The 19,147-nt window shown below is 47.4% G+C and overlaps 2 protein-coding genes across 3 annotated transcripts in view; one reads left to right on the top strand and one right to left on the bottom strand.

Moving 5' to 3' along the window:
- The window catches only part of LOC135918290 (uncharacterized), a 343,130-nt gene that overhangs the window by 256,657 nt on the left and 67,326 nt on the right, over positions 1-19,147 (bottom strand). The gene's annotated exons all lie outside the window — the stretch shown is intronic.
- Positions 1-19,147, top strand: part of LOC135918288 (uncharacterized) — a 73,068-nt gene that overhangs the window by 4,492 nt on the left and 49,429 nt on the right. Inside the window, exons 2-3 of the mRNA XM_065451948.2 lie at positions 3,155-3,252; positions 10,794-10,995. Of these exons, the coding sequence (XP_065308020.1) occupies positions 3,155-3,252; positions 10,794-10,995 (300 nt within the window). The remainder of the gene's footprint in view (positions 1-3,154; positions 3,253-10,793; positions 10,996-19,147) is intronic.

Here is a 19,147-nt window from a genome sequence, read left to right as displayed (position 1 = left end):
CGGAAACGTATTGTTGAACGAAAAAAAAGAGGCGGTCACAAAATACAATACCTGCCAGAAAACAGGCTGAACTACAGGGTAGTAATTGAAATTACAGAAAAATTCCTTCTCTTTCATCCAGGTATGGTCGCGCTTCCCCTGTGTCCATTTATTATCTGGCGTGGCGGGGTCTCTATAGCGTGGAAGCCATCGGAGACCCCGTAGACCTCCATCGAGCCGCTGTTGCGAACAACGGGCGTGGGCAACGCGCAACTTATGCAGCATTTATCGTTTCCAAATAAATCCTGCTAATAAATAAACAAAGTTTGCTTTACAAACAAATAAACAAGCTTTCTCGCTATGCATCGCAAAAGATCTCTCAATTCAGCGGCGAAACTGCTAGGCAGGCAACATTGGTCACTGCGTGTTGGCACGCATCTCCATCTAAATTACTACACAGCTTTAGTACTGCGCCATGACGATACGTACGCAGCACGCACGCGCTTTATGGAACGTAGGAACGCGTGTCACGTCAGGGCATTTAGTGCTGCGAAATTCCTACGTACGTAAGCAGGCGAGTGTTGCTAGACGCTGGGCGCGTGGGAACGCGTTGGCCGCATCCACCCGTACGTCCAACCATCGGTCGAACTATCGACGCTGTTGATCTCGCCAAGGTTATGTTGCATGTGGGCTCATTCACGTGACGCAGAACTATATTTAGGTCTTTAAGGGACTAATCTTATTACCATCAATATAGGAATCATATCTAGAAAAATAAGAACCGAGTACTCGCTTTCTGACGCTGGCACGGTCATTTGCAATGCAGTGCGCCAACAGGAGGTGGAGCCTTTCGCGCGAACAGCGTACACTGAATACTTTCTCAAAAACAAAGTTCATATTTTGTTGCTATGAATTCCCACCCTGCTGGATCCGGAAATGGCTTCGGTGCGTTCACTTTTCGCAGCAAAGCCAAATCGTAGGCCATTCAAAAGTACAGCCTTCCCTTGGTCGCCTTCAACGCCTAAATTTTGCGAAACTTGTCGTGACTGAGGGAAGGACAGCGCAACGGTGGAGCGAAAACAACAAGGCTTTATTTAGGCATCAACTTAGCAGCGGTGGAGGAACTGCCGGTTCTACGTCACAGGAATGAAAGCGCGCGCCAGCTTGAATGCCGGAGCTTTTCATCATCATCATCAACAACATCATCATCAACATAATCATCATCATCATCAACATTATCAGCCTGATTACGTCCACTGCAGGGCGAAGGCCTCTCCTATACTTCTCTAACTACCCCGGTCATGTACTAATTGTGGCCATGTTGTCCCTGCAAACTTCTTAATCTCATCCGCCCACCTAACTTTCTGCCACCCTCTGCTACGCTTCCCTTCCCTTGGAATCCAGACTGTAACCCTTAATGACCATCGGTTATCTTCCCTCCTCATTACATGTCCAGCCCATGCCCATTTATTTTTCTTGATTTCAACTATGATATCAGTAACTCGCGTTTGTTCCCTCACCCAGTCTACTCTTTTCTCATCGCTTAACGTTACACCTATCATCCTTCTTTCCATAGCTCGTTGAGTCGTCCTCGATATAAGTGGAACCCTTGTCGTAAGCCTCCAGGTTTCTGCCCCGTACGTGAGTACTCTTAAGACACAGCTGTTATATACTTTTCTCTTCAGGGATAATGGCAACCTGCTGTTTATCATCTGAGAATGCCTGCCAAATGCACCCCATCCCATTGTTATCCTTCCGATTATTTCAGTCTCATGAGCCGGATCCGCATTCACTACCTGTCCTAAGTAGACGTATTCCTTTACCACTTCCAGTGCCTCACTACCTATCGTAAACTGCTGTTCTCTTCCGAGAGTGTTAAACATTATTTCAGTTTTCTGCAGACCACCCCTTCGGCTTTGCCTCTCCAGGTGAGCGAGTATGCGTTGCAGTTGGTCCCCTGAGTTACTAAGCAAGGCACTATCATCAGCGAATCGCAAGTTAGCAAGGTATTCTTCATTAACTCTTATCCCCCATTCTTCCCAATCAAGGTCTCTGAACACCTGTTAACACCCTGTGAATAGCATTGGAGAGATCGTATCTCCCTACCTGACGTCTTTCTTTATTGGGATTTTGTTGCTTTCTTTATGGAGGACTACGGTGGCTGTGGAGCCGCTATAGATATCGCTCAGTATTTTTACATGCGGCTCGGCTATACCCCGATTCGGCAATGCCTCCATCACTGCTGAGTATTCGACTGAATCCAACGCTTTCTCGTAATAAATGAAAGCTATATATAACGGTTGGTTATATTTCGCACGTTTCTCTATCACCTGATTGATAGGGTGAATATCGTCTATTGTTGAGTAGCCTTTACGGAATCCTGCCTGGTCCTTTGGTTGACGGAAGTCTAAGGTGTTCCTGACTCTATTTCCCATTACTTTAGTAAATACTTTGTAGGCAACGGACAGTAAGCTCATCGGTCTATAATTTTTCAAGTCTTTGGCGTCCCCTTTCTTATGAATTAGGATTATGTATTGTGTTCATATAGGAGCTTGTGGCCAAGTACTGCTCCAGGGTGGCCAAAATGCTCTGGTGAGGGAGTGCGTTACCGGTTCTGGTCACCGGGATTAGGCCAGACTCCAAGCCTCTTTATGCAATTTTAGCAACGCACGGATTTATTTTTTTGTATCTGGTGAAAAATTGCGCGGCACCGGGATTCGAACCACGGACCTCTTGCACGTGAGGCGGGTGTTCTACCTCTACGCCACCGCTGCACCGGAGCTGCTAAGCACAACCAAAGACAGAGTGATAACGCGTGCGCCGCTACCATGGCGCATGCCTAGCTGTGACGCCTTGTCGCCTAGTAGGCGCGCGACATATCAATCTCTTTTGTCTCGTGCACTCCCGAACAAACGAGAACCATGAGAGCAGCACGCATGGTTCGCCACGTACGCACGGAAGCATCTGATGCGTTCGTATACGCAGCGGCCGCGTAGGCCTCTCGCACCGTTCGGGTTACATTCGGCGCATGCGCACTTTGCAGGACGTAGCGATCTTGCGTACGCAATGCCTTTACGTAAGCAACGTACACTATAGTAAAACTGTCTATTATTACAAAGCATTGCTTGTTTTCTGATTTGCTTGTGTTCTAATTCATCGTTCCTATTTTGTCCAGGACGACGCGCAATATAGAGACGAGCTGGAAGTGAAAGGGCCAGACGAGTTGTTCATAGGCTTCACTATTCGCCTTTTCCTCTACAACAAGGACCAATCGTAAGCTCCCGTTAATGTTTCGCACCAGCGGAAGCTCTTGGTGAACCGACGGACCTTTAAACAAAAGCGAATAGATTTCTTTGGTTTTTACACCGTTTCCCCGATTCCGGCGGGCGGACTGTCTGCTATGACAGAATAAAGAGAGAGTAACGAGGCGTAGAGAAGAGGGCTGTCATGGAAGTGGAGCCATAGGAGAGAATTTGGCTCAACGGGATAGAAGGAATGGTGGCGGTTTCCTGATTGGTCTAAGAGGGGCCGACGTCTCACAAGAGCTTTAACTCTGTGTGTCGGTGATCCAGTGGCCGTGCATGCTGCTGCGACGACTGGCAGAATAGCAACAGAAATTGGAAATGCGACGCGGGCTCTGCATCAACGGGATGCAACAATGACCGCACAGGAACGGGAAGAAACGATGCCAAAACAATTATTATTATTTACTTCGGATGATTCTTTTCTGTACCAAGTGTTTCACGTAACCTGAAGCCAGATTTGAGGAAAAGTGCTACAGTGCGACCATTCCTTTTTTTTCTGAGTATGGATATAGTCAACTAACTCGTTATGTTGAGTACTCTACATAACAAGCTGGCATGCAGCTACATTGCTCTCGGAGGTCTTTTACATGAGATCAGCACACGCTAAATGTTTCGGGGAGTGCACAAACTACACACAGAGGTCTCCTAAAGACCGTCCCTCTACACGTGATCACTTGCTAGGGAAACAGTGCATGTCATATTAGGCCGGTCCGTTATTCATGCAGACGTCGAGGTGGAGAAGGTTAACACAAAGCGACCGCGCCACCTTGGAGAGATAGAAAACAACATTATTGAGCTAAACAATGGCTTTGAGATGCTTAGTAGGATGGCTAATTGGACAAGTTGGCAATTGATAATCGTAAACGTACAACAGGAAGGTTACACGGGGACAAGACGAGTGAAACGCGCAAGCGCAGAATGCCAACTGAAGTTTTATTACACATGGGCCGAATTTACACATGTCCTTGTGTCTTGCCTCGCACATGTTTACCCTACATGCTCTAGACTCACGATTTGAGATGCTCGTGGAAAGGGGAAGCAAGTACACCATACTCATTGCGCCAGCGACGTGAGGGACCGACGTACAACACAAGCCGCCATAAGGTATACCGCTCCCAGAAATTCCCATTGATGTCACAGGCAAGTCGCTCGGTGAGAAAAGACACGCGGAATCATGAAGGAATGCCGTATTTGTCACCCTTTCAGCGTCCACGTTAACTCAGCGCAATTTCGTTCGACGTCAGTACTACAATGATCTCGGCCCCCGCTGTTCAGCGAATGGCTGCGCACATGCATCCTTGGTCCACAGACTACACTCGAGCGACTGCAATTGTTAACGACTGTAAGAAGTAGTTAACGCTAATACAAAAGAATCGTTCGTTCATCTTTCAAATAACCTTTTCTTTGACCTCTAAATTGCCGCAATCAAAGCAGTTTCTTTTGCATTACGCTTTTTCATGGTGATTTGTTTACGTATTGCACTGTTGTAAGTTGATGTTTATTTCTGTTACGTATAGTGTTACAATGATGTATGTACATGTTTTTTTGCCTCCTTATTTGCTAATTGGCAGTTGTAATTTACGTTATTGTATGTACCCACTCCTGCTTAGGCCCGTATAGGGCCTGCAGTATTTGTAAATAAATAAAAAAGAATGCAATGCTTCCAGGATCCGCAAACAACATTAATAATGTTGCTTGGACACACATGTTGCGCTGATGTCAGGAATAGGCCAGCCAAGTCACCAGCTTTCGTTACACAGCTTCCAAGATAAGCGCAGTTTTCAAGCGCAGCTCTGGGGCACCCTTTCCAGCGGCGAGCGTCGGTGTAACCGAGAGAACGAGCACAACGAAGGACGGAAGAGCGAAACCGATGCGCTGTCGGGGACAAAAGATGCGAGACAAAAGAAAAGCGGAAGAGGAGGGTATGATGAAAGCGTGAGGAGAAATGTGCGGTGACGATGCCCATGAGATGGCTCCAGCGTAGCTGGGAGGCCTTTCTGCGGCAGCTGGTGTGAAAGAGCCTACGCGTCACCAACGCCTCTCGTGGTCTCCAGATTGGCGAGAGCCGGCGCCTTTGCAAAGTGCAGCACGAGACAGATTGCCCGCGCCCGCCAATATGTCGCGAAATGAAAACACGTCTGTGTCTCTGTGTTTGTCTGTAACCGTTTTCCCGCCAGGCTGGCTATGTTCCACTCCGTATGTGCCGCTTTTCAGTGAACGTGTGCGACGCCAACTTGGGTCACGGGATGTGTTGCCATTGCTGTATGTTCCGCTGGATATCCGCCACTGGATATGTGTCTTAGGCATGGGTCTAAGCATGAACAATTGTTCATTCATGTCCACGGACACGAGGTCCACCAGAACCTAGCAATCAACAGCCTCGCTGTTTTCCGACAAAGGGGGAAGCCTGAGTAGATTTGTAGTCAGGTCGCTCTGCAGACAAACGGCGCCATCGAAATATCTGTTTTAACTTTCACTGCGTGCAGAATTAACGTAGTTGTAAGTCTTTGTAGATATTTCTTTAGATATTGATGTATGTATCCTGCACTCCTTGGTAACTCGATGCCTATGACTACTGGTATATGCCCTGAATCAAACGTTTGTAATAAATTATGAAAGCCGTATATTGAGGTTTATTGCACTGTGCAGATTTTTCAATTACCTGTTTGATGACATGGTCGTGATCGATCGTAAAATATTTCTTCTGGAATCCAGCCCGCTCTCTTGGTTGAAGTCAAGTGTTGCCATCGTTCGATTGGGAATTATCTTGGTGAATTTCCACAAAATACTGAAAACGAGCTAGTGGGCCAATTATTGAATTATTTGATGTAGGGCTTCGTATAGATTAGTATGTTAGCATTCTTCCAGCTATCGGCACACTTCCAGGCACTGAGAATACTCCATGCTACGCGACTTGAACTGAAAAGCCAGCGCCCCCTTGTAGGAAAGGGGCCGCTTGTCTTTCAAGTATATTATCTCCGCCATTTTTGATTAGACGGACTGTTATTCCGTCTTTACCAGCACTCACCTACGGGGCAGAAACCTGGAGGTTTACGAAAAGGGTTCTACTCAAATTGAGGACGACGCAACGAGCTATGGAAAGAAGAATGATAGGTGTAACGTTAAGGGATAAAAAAAGAACAGATTGGGTGAGGGAACAAACGCGAGTTAATGACATCTTAGTTAAAATCAAGAAAAAGAAATGGGCATGGGCAGGACATCTAATGAGGAGGGAAGATAACCGATGGTCATTAAGGGTTACGGACTGGATTCCAAGGGAAGCGAAGCGTAGCAGGGGGCGGTAGAAAGTTAGGTGGGTGGATAAAATTAAGAAGTTTTCAGGGACGGCATGGCCACAATTAGTACATGACCGGGGTTGTTGGAGAAGTATGGGAGAGGCCTTTGCCCTGCAGTGGGCGTAACCAGGCTGATGGTGATATTCCGTCTTGCCGCTTTTCCCCGGTACAAGTAGTGGAAGGCCCTTCTAACTTCATCTCTAATAATGATCTAATAATAATAATTGATCCCTGCTTCAAATTAAGTTTGCGTGGTGGCTCTGGGTACTGTACACGTGAGTATCGAATTGCCCCCTCCCCTCTGCTGATTTTACTATATCAATAAGATTGCTGATATTACCCTGGTTATTTTTCACTGCATACCTGTGGCATTGTAGTATGTGGAGTTTTCCTGGCACGATTTCATGCTGCAGACATCTCGTATTCCTTGCTGAATGTTTCCCACGTTATAACCTCGAATATCGCTCACATTCTTCTAGTTGATCAGTTTCGACAGTACCGTGGATACTATGTATCATATTGCAAAGTTAGACACTTTCAGAGTTTGTAGTTGTTTTATAAGGTCCTTTGGTACTTGGCAGAGCTTATTATTTGGTTGCCTCAGAGCCCTACTTCCAACTTGAATTTCGCTAGCTGAAATCAGCCTAGTTAGGGTTACCTCCATTACCTCCATGTTACCTTCATTTCCCTGTTCTGAAACCACATAATTGCTAGTGAGGACCAGCCTGAATAAGTCTCGCTTTACTCGTACGGCGTCTAAGTTGATTTGCATATTCTTGACTAACTCTGCTCCTTCGTTCTTCTAATTGAGAGCAACCTTACCCCTCCCTTATCTATGGTCCTGCACTATGCTAGTATCGGCAGCGAGTATCAAATCATTTTTATTGTTGTTTCGGTATTAGAGCTTTTGCAGGTCCCTTTTCTGTTTCTGTACTTCGTGAAGAAAGTATTTATTATAGGGAGTCAATATATTCCTTTCCGTGAAATATACCAACACCACTCTTCTAGTGTTCATAAAATCGATGTTGCAATGCCAATTAGTTGCTTGTCTTCAAGCCTTCATCCCTCCCCCCCCCCCACACACACACTTTTACATCGTAATCGTCCATGACTATGGATATTGAGTTTGGACCTTTTGCAATAGTAATTCAACATCTTCATAAAACTGTTTTATTTCTTCATCATCATGAATGGAGTTTGGAGCGTCTGCTAGTGACACCATGATTTCAAATCCCCTATTTATCTTTAGTACAATGGCAGCTACCCTGTCGTTAGGGCTGTAGCATTTAACAAAGTTGCATGATATGTCATTATGAATTAGAAATCCTACCCCGTATTCTCTCTTATCTCGAAGACATCAGCAGCAGAGGACGTGGTGTTTAGTCAGCACAGAATTAACTTCACCAGTTCTTGTAATTTCAGCGAGGCGAATGATATCCGAAGCAACGCCAAGGATATGTATGTCTTGGATGGATATATGATATATATATGTATGTCGAGTTAGGCATGCTAAAATAGCCTAACTCGAGAAGTTTCACGTGTTAAATGTTGCCAGGTTCAGTTCCAAGTGGCGGACTGCCCGAATCCAAATTATAGCAAATTCTGTGGCGTGGCAGGTCTGACCACCGCCTTTGTCAGGTGTTTCGCAGTTGCTGGGGACCGAGGGATGTGCCCTAATCAATAGAGTGGTAAGGGTGGTAGTGGCGGAATACTACAGCAGAGAGGCCAATTCTTGGTCGAGTAGGGGAGCATCATCATTTAAGCTTAGTGCGCCGTCCTAATTTAGTTGCACTTGTACCATTATAGCACCACTGGCTCTCGGTATTTTATTTTTCAATATCAAGCGTCGCTCCTAGTTTGAAAAGTCTTGTGGACTGGACAAGGATTCCAAACAGACCTTCAGATTGGAAGACCTATGTTGAACTTCTGCTGCACGCCACCACTTTCATTACATATTCATGATCATTGCATTCATATAGAAGATTCGGGTTCAATTCCGCGCAATGCGAGAGAAATTTTAGAAAATTTTTGCTGTCACTGCAAAGCTGCACATAACCATGAGCATACACCGAGTAACAAGGTAGCTCATGCTGAGTGAAGAAAGCTGGAATCATAAGGGTTCACAGATAATCTTAGAAGAGCGGGACATGCACAGTGGTACATATTTAGTGACCCATTGTTTCGTCTCAACACCACAAAGGAGTTAATTGACATTCGCCACGTATAAAACTACCACCTCCGCTATCCAGGCGTCAACGCCGCGTGGGCACCGACTTTTGAAGGGTACAACGTAAGGCGCTCACCCTTCCATTACCTAGAAACCTAAGAAAAGTATTAAAAGAAGGGGGGCAACGACGACGACCAGGGTGTCGTCGATTGCTTTCTCGCCACTGATTCCAGACCGATCTCTTTGGGTTGCGGGTTGTTGAGAGCATGAGCGCGGTATCGCAACAGAGTGAACGATTATGATTTGCTGCCGGACAGTCTTGAGATTCCCTAGTGGACTCACCTAGGGAAGACGGCGGTACTAAAAGCGGATACTTTTCGTGAATCGGAGAGAGGGTGCTGACGTGAACTTGAAAGTTTAACTTGCTCCAGCATTGAGTAGGCTTCCGTAACTGGAGCCATGTAACTAAGCCACAAAAACCCCTTTTCCTTCATTTTCTGCAATTTGAAGCAGTAGTCGAAGGGCTTGGTGGATTCCATGCCCTTAACGCCGCCTTAGCCGCGACACCATGTGGGCGTCAAAGGGCTCATTGAAGAACACATACCGAGTGGCCGACACAACCAGTGCCCCAAGTTAGCGTCAAACAGGTTAATTGAAGAGAAGAACATATCCATTGTCACATACGCAGAGGACGCAAATTGGCGTGAAACAGGCTCACTGAAGCGTTGCACATACCCAGAAGCACACACCGAGTGACCGAAGTTGGCGTCAAAGAGTTTCATTGAAATGCAATGCCTAACGAGCTGCGCATACCGACTGTGCCAAGGGGCGAAGTTCACTCGAGCGCGGCAAACGCCCACTAACAGAGACCGAGTACCCCAAGGTAGCCTCGACGCAGTTCACTGAAGAGTGGCCCTTTATGAGCCACCCAAGTTGGCGCCTACTTGGTTGAAAGAAGAGCAGCACATACCCAGTGGCACATACCGAGTGCCCCGAGTTAACGCGAAAGTTAAAGTTAAATTTTGGGACTTTACGTGCCGAAACCACTTGCTGATTATGAGGCACGCCGTAGTGGAGGTCTCCGAAAATTTCGACCACTTATGGTTATTTAACGTGCACCTAAATTTAAGTACACGAGTGTTTTCGCATTTCGCCCCCATCGAAATGCGGCCCCCGTGCCCAGGATTCGATTCTGTGACCGCGTGCTCAGCAGCCCAACACCATAGCCACTGAGCAACCACGGCGGGTTAACGCCACAGTGTTTCACGGAAGAGCGGCACATAATCAGTTGACCACTCCCAGTGACCCAAGTTCGTGTTTGTGTGTGTGTGCGTGCGTGTGTGTGTGTGTGTGTGTGTGTGTGTGTGTGTGTGTGTGTGTGTGTGTGTGTGTGTGTGTGTGTGCGTGCGTGTTTGTGCGTGTGCATGTGTGTCGCCTGAAGCTCTACCCAACAGACCGTGGACTACCCAGTGACCCAGGCTGCCGGGAAATCGTTAGAGACATGCACAGGCGAAACAGAACCCGCGTCATATATAGTGAGACAATTGAGCGTGAAAACACATTTGCGCACGCGCCAAACTCATACTTTGTATCCGCGCCGCTAGATCACACCACGTGCCTTGTGAGAAGCACGAGACAGGAGCCTCCAGCAGCGTTATGGAGATGGCACTACGGGTATGTCACCACAATGCTTCAATGAAAGTGGGTGGACATTCATCGTGACTTGGGTTTCACCGGGTTGTTCTGGTAATTAACTCCTTAGCGTGAACCAACGCAGATAGAATCATGTTTCGGAAATTAAGAGCTCAAAACAGACAATGACGAAGGATAAGAAGAACACGACCTTGTCTGTTCTGCGCGGCTAATTTCCGAAACATGAATCACCACCGACTCGCCCAAGTTTGTCTTCTAGTACGGAAATAGAGGTTTGAGCAAATATTTTATCAGTTCTTATAAAAGAGAAATAACGAAAGTAAAGAGATTTATTCTTGATTCGTGCATCTTTTACAGTCTCTATAACTTTGGCTTTCTTTCTTTCTTCCTCAGAGGCTATGTAAAATTAGGGGCGGAGTGGACAAGTGGAATTCGGCTGAAATGGCGAATTGTGGCCGAATTTCGCGAAAAAGCCATATGGTACGATGGAAGAACAGGTTACTATTTGAGGGATGCAACGGGCGCACCTCTTACTGTGCCGGACAACACCCTATACTCGCTTGCCATCAGAGTTAAAACGAATGCCATATTTGAGGTGAGAATTCTCTTGCTTTCATTACCATGAAACCAGATGCCCCTTTACCAATGAGCGAGTTTCCGTTTTGAAATCGTTTTTAGTGAGCGAAAAGTGCCTCAGAACAACAAAAAAGAAGAATAAATACACGCTTAGTTACATCGTGTTTCTTGTGTACGAATGCAAGTGTTTTAGGGCCACGCCATTCACACCCCTACAAGCCCTCTGAAACGTTATATGCTGGTTATCACGTATTTCCTCATAAAATATCAGTCGCAGTGTGAAACTTTTCGCGCAAATGTAAGAAATAATAATGCTGTAGTAGGCAAACGTTGCAAAGGAGATTATTTACAGGTTAATAAATAAATGAAAAAGAAAAAGTAACCGCAGATTTGTGCGACCTTCCGGAATCCCAACCCAATATCCAGCTGAGCTGTTTATGTGGAGTTCTTGCAATAACAATTTCAGTTACTGTAACATAGAATTCCAACAACAGATTTGCAGTAGGCCACTGATTCCGCGAGCGAGCACGCCTCTAAGGCGCGGTGAGATGTCCCCAAATCCGCAATTGTACCACAAGTCTGCTATACCTCAGCCGCGTGTCGGGCCGGCATTGCACAATCTTTGGGACCGGCCCACTTATGGAGAGCTCTTAAAGCCTGCTTCACCTCCACCGCGGGTCGGGCCAGCTTTGCATTATCGTTGGCATCGGCCGACGTATTGAGAGTGCTTAAAGTCTGCTATACCACAGCCGCGGGTCGGGAGGGGATTGCGCCATCTTTTGGATCGGCCCATGTATGGGGAGTTCTGAAAGCCTGCTTCACCTCCACCGCGGGTCGGGCCGGCATTGCATTATCGTTGGGATCGGCCGACGTATTGAGAGTGCTTAAAGTCTACTATACCTCAGGCGCGGGTCGGGCCAGCATTGCACAATCTTCGGGATCACAGACGTATTGGGAGTGCTTTAGGTCTTCTATACCTCAACTGCCGGATGGGGCGGCAGTGCGCTGTCTTCGGGATAGGCCCACGTATGGGGAGCGCTTAACGCCTGCTTCACCTCCACCACGGGTGGGGCCGGCATTGCACTATTTTCGGGATCGGCAGATGTATTGGGAGTTCCTAAGGTCTGCTATACCTCAGCCGCGGGTCGGGCCGGCATTGCACTGTCTTCAGTATCGACCCACGTATGGGGAGTGCTTAACGCCCGCTTCACCTCCACCGCGGGTCGGGCCGGCATTGCACTATCTTTGCGATGGGCAGACGTATTGGGAGTGCCTAAGGTCTGCTTTACCTCAGCCGCGGGTCGGGCCGGCAGTGCGTTGTCTTCGGGATCGACCCACGTATGGGGAATGCTTAACGCCTGCTTCACCTCCACCACGGGTGGTGCCGGCATTGCACTATCTTCGGGATTGGCAGATGTATTTGGAGTGCCTAAGGCCTGCTATACCTCAGCCGCGGGTCGGGGCGGCATTGCACTGTCTTCGGTATCGACCCACGTACGGGGAGTGCTTAACGCCCGCTTCACCTCCACCGCGGGTCGGGTCGGCATTGCACTATCTTCGGGATCGGCAGACGTATTGGGAGTGCCTAAGGTCTGTTATACCTCAGCCGCGGGTCGGGCCGGCACTGCACTGTCTTCGGTATCGACCCACGTAGGGGGAGTGCTTAACGCCCGCTTCACCTCCACCGCGGGTCGGGCCGGCATTGCTCTATCTTCGGGATCGGCAGACGTATTGGGAGTGCCTAAGGTCTGCTATACCTCAGCCGCGGGTCGGGCCGGTAGTGCGCTGTCTTCGGGATCGACCAACGTATGGGGAATGCTTAACGCCTGCTTCACCTCCACCACGGGTGGGGCCAGCATTGCACTATCTTCGGGATCGGCAGACGTATTGGGAGTGCTTAAGTTCTGCTATACCTCAGTCGCGAGTCGGGCCGGCATTGCACTGTCTTCGGTATCGACCCACGTACAGGGATTGCTTAACGCCTGCTTCACCTCCACCACGGGTGGGGCCTGCATTGCACTATCTTCGGGATCGGCTGACGTATTGGGAGTGCTTAAGGTCTGCTATAGCTCAGGCGCGGTTCGGGCCGGCATTGGCACGTTGTCGCGCAATTTTTCCGACATCTTTCAAAATTCAAATATATCACGGACTTTTCCTGGCACATATAAACTACTGCAGTCTAGTATGGTTAACAACAAATATGACAAATTGGATGAAAATCCACATGTTACACATGTGGATTACACACCCACATATTGCACCTTCAGTGCTTATTACTTACTGACGATGCATTCTAGCCCTATAAGATTATGGTCTACACCGACATGCCTCTGGTCACGCGTACAACTTTAGTATTTTGCTCTCGTATTTTTCGGCTAGCTCCATTCACGATTTCCTTACACACACCGCATCATTAAAACCCGCACCAAGTAACAAATGCACGTGAAACACGGACTTGTGCTTTACACCGCGTTTCCGCTCGAACTACAAGTTAGAAACCCTTGAACATAACTTACCTAGTATCTTAAACAGGTAGAAGAACACCATAGGCTTTACTACTACTTTACTACTACTGTAATAATGTCCATAATCAGGATGCAATAGAGACTACCCAAATGGACTTATTTTCAGTGTCGACTAAACATCGAACCTATATACTTGCTGGAAATGGATATGTTATAAATTTTTTTGATGGCTATGTTTTTTGTCAATATTTTGTTTCATCTCCAGAATGTCACCCCTGCTAAACGTTTCCAGGTTGCCCGGGCCCGGTCAAGCTGTCAAAATACAGCTTTTTGCGCAGATACCCCTACCAGAAATGTCTTTTTTTCTGCAAAATAAAAACTGAATGAGTAAAAATAAATGAATGAATTTCACTATCTTCGGTATCGGTCAACGTATAGGGAGTGCTGAACGCATGCTTTAACTCCGCCACGAGTTGGACTGGTATTGCACTGCCTATGGGATCGGCCCATGTATGGGGCTTATCGACTGCTTCACCTCCATAATGGGCAGGCCCGGCATTGCACTATTTTCGTGATAGGCCCGTGATACCCTTTTCTATACCCTTCGTGATACGCTTCGTGATACCCCTTTGCTTACGACAAGAAAATTTCCTTGGGTGGTGAAGGTATACAGTTTCGCTGTAAAAGGCAGGGTACAAGTATAGAGTTTCTCACTATATTACCCAGAGGGAAATCTGCCGCTCCTGCACTGTCGTATGCATGGGAGTGCCGGTATATTGCGACTTCGGATTGGCATCGTTCTCGGTGAGCCAGGATAATTGGAGCACACGCCTGTCAAGCACCGTTCCGTCCGTCAGGATGGTCAATTTTTACTAAATATGCACGTAACAAGCTATGTTAGCTTTATTATTACGCAAAGATATGTTTTGTTTAATTATGAGAACTTGTTATTGCATGTGCAATTATGTGAAACGTATAAAGTATCAGCGGCCAGCTTAAGTTGAAGGACAGGCGGCCAAGATTCGCGCTCTCTTTGGAACAGTTTGTTGTATGATCTTGCTTTTCTTCGATTGGTTATGCATTGTAGGTGAGTAAACGCCACTGGAATATGTACTACGCGTGAATGAAAACTTGTTATAAAGATTTCACTTTAGGAACGCGGTACTTGCTAGCCGTATCCATGTTTTAAATGGAGCCTCGTGCTAAACCAGCCAACACAAGCCTCGCAGATACACAGACCGTCATTCCCATGACAGCACAGCGTCCATAAGAAAACTCGCGTAAATGGTGGCGTCAGATTTCCCTCTAGTTGTTATAGTGATAAACTCGATGGGTATGAGCAAGAGTACAAAAAAATGAAAAGAACAAAAATCTTGTAGGAGGCTTAGGCTTGGCTTTTAAGAGGGAAACGCGTTACCATTCAAAGATCACTGATGGCTTCTCACGCTTTCCGGCAACTGGAGCTCATCGTCATCATAATCCTCATCATCACCTTTGTCGTCGTCGTCAACATCATTATCTTCATCATGATCATCTACCTGGTTACGCCCACGCAGCGCAAAGGCCTCACCCATACTTTTCCAACTCGCCCGGTCACGTAGTAATTGTGGCCATGTTGTCCCTGCAAGCTTCTCAATCTCATCCGCCCACCTAAGTTTCTACCGCCCCGTGCTACGCTTCCCTTCACTTGGTATCCAGTGCGTAACCCTTAATGATCATCGGTTATATTCCCTCCTCATTACATGTCCTGCCCATTTCTTTTCTGGAGCTAATGTAACCTTAGTGTTTACCAGGAAACGCTGGTGGCGAAAGCTATGTACGAAGGTGAGCTTTCAGGTTTTGTTATTTCCTCCTTTGCCTCCTTGAGCCGCTGCTGCGGATGCGTGGAGACGAGTGCCATCTGGATGCTGTTAAAAGGAATAAAAAGGGCGCGCCCCTCCATGAATGGTTGAAACGCTGGAAAAGGTGTTTGTGCTCGAGTATCCGCCTAACAAAAATTCTTTTCTCGTAAATTCAAATGACACGAAGAAAAAGATTATGGGGTTTAACGTGCCAAAACCACTCTCTGGGTATGAGGCACGACGTAGTGGAAAACGCCGGAAATTTTGACCACCCGGGGTTCTTTAAAGGGACCCTGAAACGATTTTGGCGATTTTCTACAAACGTACTGAATCGTTAGAGTAGGTCCTTCTGATCATTAATTGACACATCTAAGTGCTCTGCGTAAAGCGTGTAATTTATTATAAGGTTTTAAAAATGCACATCGCTGTCGATCGCAGCGCACTGCTCGGTGGAATTTTAAGCCGCCCCTACCCATATGATGCAAATAACCTATATGACGTCACATGGGCGAGCTATCTGATTGGCTGACCAGGGCGTGGGGTCGATAATTTTTCCAACATTATGGTAAACAAATGATGCTCGTAATAGTTGGAATGGTAGTTACTTTGTTTTTGTAAAAAGAAAATAACTTAAAGAGAATACACAAGAATAGTTTTTTGGTACACTTGAGCACTTCCGGCACACAGCAAGTGTCGTCTGCTTGTGTTACAACGTGCGCAGTCTTTGACGAGAGCTCCGCCGTCAGTGTCGATCAGTTCTTTCGTGAGCACGATGAATCACCCTTGTTGCGTTGTGGGCTGCAGACGTAGCGACTGGAAAGATGTGAAGTTGCGAAATCGTGTCTCTCTGCAAGGCAGCATACGAGCGAACTGGCTGCTGCGCATCGGACTGCGGCTATCCGATAGGCGCCAGGATTTGCGCGTTTCTGGCCGTCACTTTACAGCGGAAGATTACTAACGCAATAGCGTTTCGCAAGTCCGGTATTAGGGCAAACACAAGCGCAAGGGGACAGGGTCTGGCCGCTTGACTGCGCCGGGATGAGCCATGAGATGAGCAGGAAGGTAAATGTGAATGGTCTGCACGGTGCATCCCTGGTGGCACAGAGCTCAACCATACACAGTAGTAGCAACGAAGTGTATTCTTATTTGCTGCTGGTGTGTATTTTTCGCAGGAGTGTAATCATCAACACGTTGTTCTTATAAATGTTTAAAATGTTTTACACTTGGTTAGAGCAATATTAGCGCTTCGTTTGACTGGTTAAGCGCTGCGCCAACAAGTGTCTGGACAGTGCAGACCGATCAGACTGCTCACGTACGTCTACTCTGAAGTTCCTTCATCAGCTTGAGTTTATGCCTCCAGTCAGTTGCCGAAATGACCAGCTTGCCTGTGGTTACCTGAATACCGGCCACCTTCGGCGCTACGACAGAATGCTCGCAGCGCACGCTGCTTCGATGGCTCTCGGTCGACGGCCAAGCTGCCAGCGGAGAGGTCTCGCGCGGGAGGAGGCGTGCTCCAACAACCGGAAGTGGACGATGTGACGTCGCATCGTGACGCAGGACCAGTGAAGGCGGAGCTTAGCGCCGCTCGCTTGGCGAGCGAGTTGAGGAGGAAAGGCATGGCTAGGAAGGAGGGTAACTTCTAATAGCTTGTAACTCCATTAATACGTAACGCTTCACTTAAATTGTGGTGCGAATGTTCTACTTAAGCTGTACCCTATGCGCCTACAAAATTTGTCCGAACCATTTCAGGGGCCCTTTAACGTTCACCTAAATCTAAGTACACGGGTGTTTTCGCATTTCGCCCCCATCGAAATGCGGCCGCCGTGGCCGGGATTCGATCGCTCGACCTTGTGCTCAGCAGCCCAACACCATAGCCACTGAGCAACCACGGCCGGTACAAATGACAATCCGAGACTATCATGTTTGTAGGTTGTAATCCGTGCTTTGCGATTTTTTTTTACACATTTTACTTCAAAAAATAATTTAGTTCAGTGAAGCCCTTGCGCCACGCGGAGCGCCTGCGTAGTTATGCGTGCGTGGTTCGGGAAGTTTTCTTCCTGACGGACAACATCACCGACACCGGGTTTTCTGCGATGCGAGGCCCTCAACGCTATCACGTTGAAAGCATACAGAATATAAAAGTAATATAAAGAAAAATCATTTACAAGATTCCTAATTTGCGCCTTGTGTCTTGGCATAAACGGCTGTCAGCGTCTGTAAAGCAGACGCCCTGGAAGGTAACATGTACAGGTATATTTGAAGATACGACTTACTAAAAGCCTAATGAAATGCATAGGGATAGGGAGAACGATATGCCCAGAGGTGGACGAGAGACGAGGCGAATGGGACACATACGATGACGACACCGTCGTTCACAGTGTCGAGTGCTCTTATTGTAGGAAGCTAGAGGGCACTGTCGAACTCGAACGTCTGTACGAAGGGAAACCCTTCCTCACTCCAGCAGAAAGCACTGCTGGCAAGGCGGGGACGAGACATTGCAGAGGAAGCGCGAGGGGTGGGACCGCATACTCCAGGGCCGGTTCTATTCTTCCCGGTCGCTTGTCTCCACTGTGACGCTCCAGCCACTGTAGTTACGTTATGTTTGTAGTAGTTGTAACCTAGTAGGCTGCATTTCAACAAAGTTCGGTTCCACGGCCCTTGTGGAGGTAGATATAACACAACCGACGCCAGCAGTTAGCCTTCTGATAGCACCAAAGATGAGGGCGGCCAGTCCCACCAATTGGGCGGAGCAATGTTTCGTTCTCGTGTTTGCATCACGACGAGTAACTTATAGCATAGCCTCCTTGAATGCTATGCTAGTACTTAACAGTCCGCTCTCCTCAAACCACCGCCTCCTTGAAAATCACACGCAGCTGCACAGTGAGTGGCAGGGAATGACGTCCTAAACCTAACCAACTACTTTTGGTCGCACAGCGGGAAGGCAAAGCAGGACTTTGAATGCTCACTGGTGAGCGGTGACATCAGAGTCGCAGTACAATTCAACCTTGCAGTGATCGAATGTGAACTTTCACGTCGAGAGCTGTCGCGCTCTTAAGCAGCCAGACCAACCGCGCATGGCAGCCGTCGATAATCACGTAAACAAAGGCCCAGAGGCACGCTGGGAAGAACCAGGAAATACTTTGGCCAAGAGTTCCGGCCCACTCCGGCGATTTCAGAAGTGCTGTTTTGATTGCTCCACGGCGTGATCTCACTTCCGCGAGTGCTCTTAACATGCCATTGGAACACTCGTGTGTTGCTCCAGATCTGCCATCCAAACAGTCTTGCTCCAAAGTGAGCAGAAAATATTTCGCCGAAAGTGCTCCATGTATGCCATTGGAATTCTCTATAAACATCGCACTTTCATATACTGCTGTAATAAGATTATAACCTTACACGCAGATATGACTTTGGAGAACTCGTCAAGGAGTTTTTTTTTCTTTTTTTTCTTCTTTTACAAAGGTTGCAATTCATCCACGTATACTTTACTTCGCAGAAATGTTGGTCAGTAATTTCTCCATCCTATGTCATCTTCCCCACCTTCTTCGCATCGTCGCCAAATTTGAGCTCCGTTGAGCTGCTAGACTTGTTATTGAACTGGGCGGAATTCTGCACCTCTCGTAAAACACTCATTACGCACAGGGGCCTTTGCATACTTAATTATAGCAAAGGTCGCCGTCAGCCCGCTCATCCCTCCTCCTCTTTGAATTTTGCCTAGATATCCCCCATAACTTGATTTTTACTTTCAGCTGATACAACTGAGGACCCGAGTCTAGTTCAATGAGGACACCGGGAAACGTTACCACAAACCGCGTATAATGCGTGAAAAGCCTGAAGAAAAAAAAGAAACGAGGGTTCAATAATAATT

Source organism: Dermacentor albipictus, chromosome 9 (assembly GCF_038994185.2).
Source record: "Dermacentor albipictus isolate Rhodes 1998 colony chromosome 9, USDA_Dalb.pri_finalv2, whole genome shotgun sequence".
Classification (NCBI taxonomy): Eukaryota; Metazoa; Arthropoda; class Arachnida; order Ixodida; family Ixodidae; genus Dermacentor; species Dermacentor albipictus.
The sequence above is the reverse complement of the archived record's forward strand: the minus strand, read 5'-3'. Positions and strand labels throughout refer to the sequence as shown.